Here is a 7,157-nt window from a genome sequence, read left to right on the forward strand (position 1 = left end):
AATTTCTCTCCTCCTCTCTCCTGTCTTAGTCCAGAGTTGTACATGATGTATTAATTTCTCTCCTCCTCCTCTCTCCTGTCTTAGTCCAGAGTTGTACATGATGTATTAATTTCTCTCCTCCTCCTCTCTCCTGTCTTAGTCCAGAGTTGTACATGATGTATTAATTTCTCTCCTCCTCTCTCCTGTCTTAGTCCAGAGTTGTACATGATGTATTAATTTCTCTCCTCCTCCTCTCTCCTGTCTTAGTCCAGAGTTGTACATGATGTATTAATTTCTCTCTCCTCTCTCTCCTGTCTTAGTCCAGAGTTGTACATGATGTATTAATTTCTCTCCTCCTCTCTCCTGTCTTAGTCCAGAGTTGTACATGATGTATTAATTTCTCTCTCCTCTCTCTCTCCTGTCTTAGTCCAGAGTTATACATGATGTATTAATTTCTCTCCTCCTCTCTCTCTCCTGTCTTAGTCCAGAGTTGTACATGATGTATTAATTTCTCTCCTCCTCTCTCTCTCCTGTCTTAGTCCAGAGTTGTACATGATGTATTAATTTCTCTCCTCCTCTCTCCTGTCTTAGTCCAGAGTTGTACATGATGTATTAATTTCTCTCCTCCTCTCTCCTGTCTTAGTCCAGAGTTGTACATGATGTATTAATTTCTCTCCTCCTCTCTCTCTCCTGTCTTAGTCCAGAGTTGTACATGATGTATTAATTTCTCTCCTCTCTCTCTCCTGTCTTAGTCCAGAGTTATACATGATGTATTAATTTCTCTCCTCCTCTCTCCTGTCTTAGTCCAGAGTTGTACATGATGTATTAATTTCTCTCCTCTCTCTCTCCTGTCTTAGTCCAGAGTTGTACATGATGTATTAATTTCTCTCCTCCTCTCTCCTGTCTTAGTCCAGAGTTGTACATGATGTATTAATTTCTCTCCTCCTCTCTCTCTCCTGTCTTAGTCCAGAGTTATACATGATGTATTAATTTCTCTCCTCCTCTCTCTCTCCTGTCTTAGTCCAGAGTTGTACATGATGTATTAATTTCTCTCTCCTCTCTCTCTCCTGTCTTAGTCCAGAGTTGTACATGATGTATTAATTTCTCTCCTCCTCTCTCCTGTCTTAGTCCAGAGTTATACATGATGTATTAATTTCTCTCCTCCTCTCTCCTGTCTTAGTCCAGAGTTGTACATGATGTATTAATTTCTCTCCTCCTCTCTCTCTCCTGTCTTAGTCCAGAGTTGTACATGATGTATTAATTTCTCTCCTCTCTCTCTCCTGTCTTAGTCCAGAGTTGTACATGATGTATTAATTTCTCTCTCTCCTCTCTCTCTCCTGTCTTAGTCCAGAGTTGTACATGATGTATTAATTTTCTCCTCCTCTCTCTCTCCTGTCTTAGTCCAGAGTTGTACATGATGTATTCATTTCTCTCCTCCTCTCTCCTGTCTTAGTCCAGAGTTGTACATGATGTATTAATTTCTCTCCTCCTCTCTCTCTCCTGTCTTAGTCCAGAGTTGTACATGATGTATTCATTTCTCTCCTCCTCTCTCCTGTCTTAGTCCAGAGTTGTACATGATGTATTAATTTCTCTCCTCCTCTCTCCTGTCTTAGTCCAGTTATACATGATGTATTCATTTCTCTCCTCCTCTCTCCTGTCTTAGTCCAGAGTTGTAAATGATGTATTAATTTCTCTCCTCTCTCTCTCCTGTCTTAGTCCAGAGTTGTAAATGATGTATTAATTTCTCTCCTCTCTCTCTCTCTCCTGTCTTAGTCCAGAGTTGTACATGATGTATTAATTTCTCTCCTCCTCTCTCCTGTCTTAGTCCAGAGTTATACATGATGTATTAATTTCTCTCCTCTCTCTCTCCTGTCTTAGTCCAGAGTTGTACATGATGTATTAATTTCTCTCCTCCTCTCTCCTGTCTTCGTCCAGAGTTGTACATTATGTATTAATTTCTCTCCTCCTCTCTCCTGTCTTAGTCCAGAGTTATACATGATGTATTAATTTCTCTCCTCCTCTCTCCTGTCTTAGTCCAGAGTTATACATGATGTATTAATTTCTCTCCTCTCTCTCTCCTGTCTTAGTCCAGAGTTGTACATGATGTATTAATTTCTCTCCTCTCTCTCTCCTGTCTTAGTCCAGAGTTGTACATGATGTATTAATTTCTCTCCTCCTCTCTCTCTCCTGTCTTAGTCCAGAGTTGTACATGATGTATTAATTTCTCTCCTCTCTCTCTCTCCTGTCTTAGTCCAGAGTTGTACATGATGTATTAATTTCTCTCCTCCTCTCTCTCTCCTGTCTTAGTCCAGAGTTGTACATGATGTATTAATTTCTCTCCTCTCTCTCTCTCCTGTCTTAGTCCAGAGTTGTACATGATGTATTCATTTCTCTCCTCCTCTCTCTCTCCTGTCTTAGTCCAGAGTTGTACATGATGTATTAATTGCTCTCCTCCTCTCTCTCTCCTGTCTTAGTCCAGAGTTGTACATGATGTATTAATTTCTCTCCTCCTCTCTCCTGTCTTAGTCCAGAGTTATACATGATGTATTAATTTCTCTCCTCCTCTCTCTCCTGTCTTAGTCCAGAGTTGTACATGATGTATTAATTCTCTCCTCCCTCTCTCTCCTGTCTTAGTCCAGAGTTGTACATGATGTATTAATTTCTCTCCTCCTCTCTCCTGTCTTAGTCCAGAGTTGTACATGATGTATTAATTTCTCTCCTCCTCTCTCCTGTCTTAGTCCAGAGTTGTACATGATGTATTAATTTCTCTCCTCCTCTCTCCTGTCTTAGTCCAGAGTTGTACATGATGTATTAATTTCTCTCCTCCTCTCTCCTGTCTTAGTCCAGAGTTATACATGATGTATTAATTTCTCTCCTCCTCTCTCCTGTCTTAGTCCAGAGTTGTACATGATGTATTAATTTCTCTCCTCCTCTCTCTCTCCTGTCTTAGTCCAGAGTTGTACATGATGTATTAATTTCTCTCCTCCTCTCTCCTGTCTTAGTCCAGAGTTGTACATGATGTATTAATTTCTCTCCTCCTCTCTCTCTCCTGTCTTAGTCCAGAGTTGTACATGATGTATTAATTTCTCTCCTCTCTCTCTCCTGTCTTAGTCCAGAGTTGTACATGATGTATTAATTTCTCTCCTCCTCTCTCTCTCCTGTCTTAGTCCAGAGTTGTACATGATGTATTAATTTCTCTCCTCCTCTCTCCTGTCTTAGTCCAGAGTTGTACATGATGTATTAATTTCTCTCCTCTCTCTCTCCTGTCTTAGTCCAGAGTTGTACATGATGTATTAATTTCTCTCCTCCTCTCTCCTGTCTTAGTCCAGAGTTGTACATGATGTATTAATTTCTCTCCTCCTCTCTCCTGTCTTAGTCCAGAGTTGTACATGATGTATTAATTTCTCTCCTCTCTCTCTCCTGTCTTAGTCCAGAGTTGTACATGATGTATTAATTTCTCTCCTATCTGTCGGTCTCTTCAGGTTCAGGGTGGAGGTCTGTGCTACAGCAGATAACAGTTTGTTGACAGTGTGGCCCTACCTGGCTCTGCACCGCTCTGAGCAGCAGATCGTCCTCAAGAGTGGTACGTCCTGCTGTCCTGTTCTGTACCCACAACACACTGCACCGTGTACAGCATTCATACACTCAAACTGAGGAGGACTGTCTACTAATCCCAAATCAAATCAAATCAAATGTTATTTGTCACATACACATGGTTAGCAGATGTTAATGCGAGTGTAGCGAAATGCTTGTGCTTCTAGTTCCGACAATGCAGTAATAACCAACAAGTAATCGAGCTAACAATTCCAAAACTACTACCTTATAGACACAAGTGTAAGGGGATAAAGAATATGTACATAAAGATATATGAATGAGTGATGGTACAGAGCGGCATAGGCAAGATACAGTAGATGGTATTGATGGCATATATACATATGAGATGAGTATGTAAACAAAGTGGCATAGTTAAAGTGGCTAGTGATACATGTATTACATAAAGATGCAGTAGATGATATAGAGTACAGTATATACATATACATATGAGATGAATAATGTAGGGTATGTAAACATTATATTAGGTAGCATTGTTTAAAGTGGCTAGTGATATATTTCCCATCAATTCCCATTATTAAAGTGGCTGGAGTTGAGTCAGTGTGTTGGCAGCAGCCATTCAATGTTAGTGGTGGCTGTTTAACAGTCTGATGGCCTTGAGATAGAAGCTGTTTTTCAGTCTCTCGGTCCCAGCTTTGATGCACCTGTACTGACCTCGCTTTCTGGATGCTAGCGGGGTGAACAGGCAGTGGCTCGGGTGGTTGTTGTCCTTGATGATCTTTATGGCCTTCCTGTGACATGGGTGGTGTAGGTGTCCTGGAGGGCAGGTAGTTTGCCCCCGGTGATGCGTTGTGCAGACCTCACTATCCTCTGGAGAGCCTTACGGTTGTGGGCGGAGCAGTTGCCATACCAGGCGGTGATACAGCCCGACAGGATGCTCTCGATTGTGCATCTGTAGAAGTTTGTGAGTGCTTTTGGTGACAAGCCAAATTTCTTCAGCCTCCTGAGGTTGAAGAGGCGCTGCTGCGCCTTCTTCACGATGCTGTCTGTGTGGGTGGATCAATTCAGTTTGTCTGTGATGTGTACGCCGAGGAACTTAAAACTTACTACCCTCTCCACTACTGTTCCATCAATGTGGATAGGGGGGGTGTTCCCTCTGCTGTTTCCTGAAGTCCACAATCATCTCCTTAGTTTTGTTGACGTTGAGTGTGAGGTTATTTTTCCACACTCCGAGGGCCCTCACCTCCTCCCTGTAGGCCGTCTCGTTGTTGTTGGTAATCAAGCCTACCACTGTTGTGTCATCCGCAAACTTGATGATTGAGTTGGAGGCGTGCGTGGCCACGCAGTCGTGGGTGAACAGAGAGTACAGGAGAGGGCTCAGAACGCACCCTTGCGGGGCCCCAGTTTTGAGGATCAGCGGGGTGGAAATGTTGTTGCCTACCCTCACCACCTGGGGGCGGCCCGTCAGGAAGTCCAGTACCCAGTTGCACAGGGCGGGGTCGAGACCCAGGGTCTCGAGCTTGATGACGAGCTTGGAGGGCACTATGGTGTTAAATGCCGAGCTGTAGTCGATGAACAGCATTCTCACATAGGTATTCCTCTTGTCCATATGGGTTAGGGCAGTGTGCAGTGTGCAGTGTGGTTGAGATTGCATCGTCTGTGGACCTATTTGGGCGGTAAGCAAATTGGAGTGGGTCTAGGGTGTCAGGTAGGGTGGAGGAGATATGGTCCTTGACTAGTCTCTCAAAGCACTTCATGATGATACTTACTAATCTAAGTATCTGTGTTCTCCCACCCCCCACCCTAACTTGTCCATGTGGTTGTCACTCAGGTTGTCTGAGCGGCTGCAGCGGCGAATCAGGGCCCTCTCAGATGACAGGGAAGGCGGTGCTACAGCCATGCTACTCCCCCAGCCCTCTCTCTCGCTACACTTCCTCCTCCTCCACCTTCGCTTTCCTCTCCTCCACCAGTAATCACGCCACCTCTGGTGAGACACCTCTACAGCTACAGCCATGCTACTCCCCCAGCCCTCTGTCTCGCTACACTTCCTCCTCCTCCACCTTCGCTTTCCTCTCCTCCACCAGTAATCACTCCACCTCTGGTGAGACACACCTCTACAGCTACAGCCATGCTACTCCCCCAGCCCTCTGTCTCGCTACACTTCCTCCTCCTCCACCTTCGCTTTCCTCTCCTCCACCAGTAATCACTCCACCTCTGGTGAGACACACCTCTACAGCTACAGCCTGCTACTCCCCCAGCCCTCTGTCTCGCTACACTTCTTCCTCCTCCACCTTCGCTTTCCTCTCCTCCACCAGTAATCACTCCACCTCTGGTGAGACACACCTCCACAGCTACACTGCTACACACCAGACCTGGTCAAATACAGTATGTGAAGTACGGTGAAGTACTGGGGCCTTAACTTGGTTTTCCCCCTACAAAGGTACCACTACCACAATCCACAAATAATAACCCCAAAGTGCCCATTCCAAGCTGAATCAAACATATTGACCTGCCTTCAGACTCTGGAGACAGCAGGAGTAGGACTGGGAGTGCAGGACCAGGACCTAGAGGGAAGGAGGACTGGCCCCAGAAGGAGACAGAGGGTGAGAGAGAGACGGATGGTGTGACTGACCAGCAGCAGTGGCAGCAGCAGGGTATACCAGTGTTTCCAGGGCAGGACTCAGAGGAGGGGTTGTACTATCACAGCATTCTGCAGGTAACAACTGGTAAATCACTCTGGGACAACTGCTGATAGAACAAAGGCTGTATAGCTAAAAGTGACTGGTTGATTGGTTGATTGCTTGCAGGCCGTACAGAAGTGGTTCAGTCAGTTTGGCTGGCCCCGTGGACCAAACCCCATCTCTCTACCACGCTCTCTCAGAAGGTAAACCTCATCTCTCTACCACGCTCTCTCAGAAGGTAAACCTCATCTCTCTACCACGCTCTCTCAGAAGGTAACCTCATCTCTCTACCACGCTCTCTCAGAAGGTAAACCTCATCTCTCTACCACGCTCTCTCAGAAGGTAAACCTCATCTCTCTACCACGCTCTCTCAGAAGGTAAACCTCATCTCTCTACCACGCTCTCTCAGAAGGTAAACCTCATCTCTCCACCACACTCTCTCAGAAGGTAAACCTCATCTCTCAGAAGGTAAACCTCATATCTCTACCACACTCTCTCAGAAGGTAAACCTCATCTCTCAGAAGGTAAACCTCATCTCTCTACCACACTCTCTCAGAAGGTAAACCTCATCTCTCTACCACGCTCTCTCAGAAGGTAAACCTCATCTCTCAGAAGGTAAACCTCATCTCTCTACCACACTCTCTCAGAAGGTAAACCTCATCTCTCAGAAGGTAAACCTCATCTCTCTACCACGCTCTCTCAGAAGGTAAACCTCATCTCTCTACCACGCTCTAATCTCAGAAGGTAAACCTCATCTCTCTACCATGCTCTCTCAGAAGGTAAACCTCATCTCTCTACCACGCTCTCTCAGAAGGTAAACCTCATCTCTCTACCACATCTCTCAGAAGGTAAACCTCAGAAGGTCTACCACATCTCTCAGAAGGTAAACCTCATCTCTCTACCAGAAGGTAAATCTCAGAAGGTAAACCTCATCTCTCTACCACG

The 7,157-nt window shown here is 45.0% G+C and overlaps 1 protein-coding gene across 1 annotated transcript in view; it reads left to right on the forward strand.

Annotated features, from left to right (window-relative positions):
* LOC127916630 (cilia- and flagella-associated protein 47-like) overlaps window positions 1-6,867 on the forward strand; it is a 75,371-nt gene extending 68,504 nt beyond the window's left edge. Inside the window, exons 26-29 of the mRNA XM_052498940.1 lie at window positions 3,462-3,562; window positions 5,363-5,518; window positions 6,051-6,247; window positions 6,339-6,867. Of these exons, the coding sequence (XP_052354900.1) occupies window positions 3,462-3,562; window positions 5,363-5,518; window positions 6,051-6,247; window positions 6,339-6,419 (535 nt within the window). The 3' untranslated portion in view covers window positions 6,420-6,867. The remainder of the gene's footprint in view (window positions 1-3,461; window positions 3,563-5,362; window positions 5,519-6,050; window positions 6,248-6,338) is intronic.
* Window positions 6,868-7,157: the final 290 nt, after the last annotated feature.

This window comes from Oncorhynchus keta, chromosome 37 (assembly GCF_023373465.1).
Source record: "Oncorhynchus keta strain PuntledgeMale-10-30-2019 chromosome 37, Oket_V2, whole genome shotgun sequence".
Taxonomy (NCBI): Eukaryota; Metazoa; Chordata; class Actinopteri; order Salmoniformes; family Salmonidae; genus Oncorhynchus; species Oncorhynchus keta.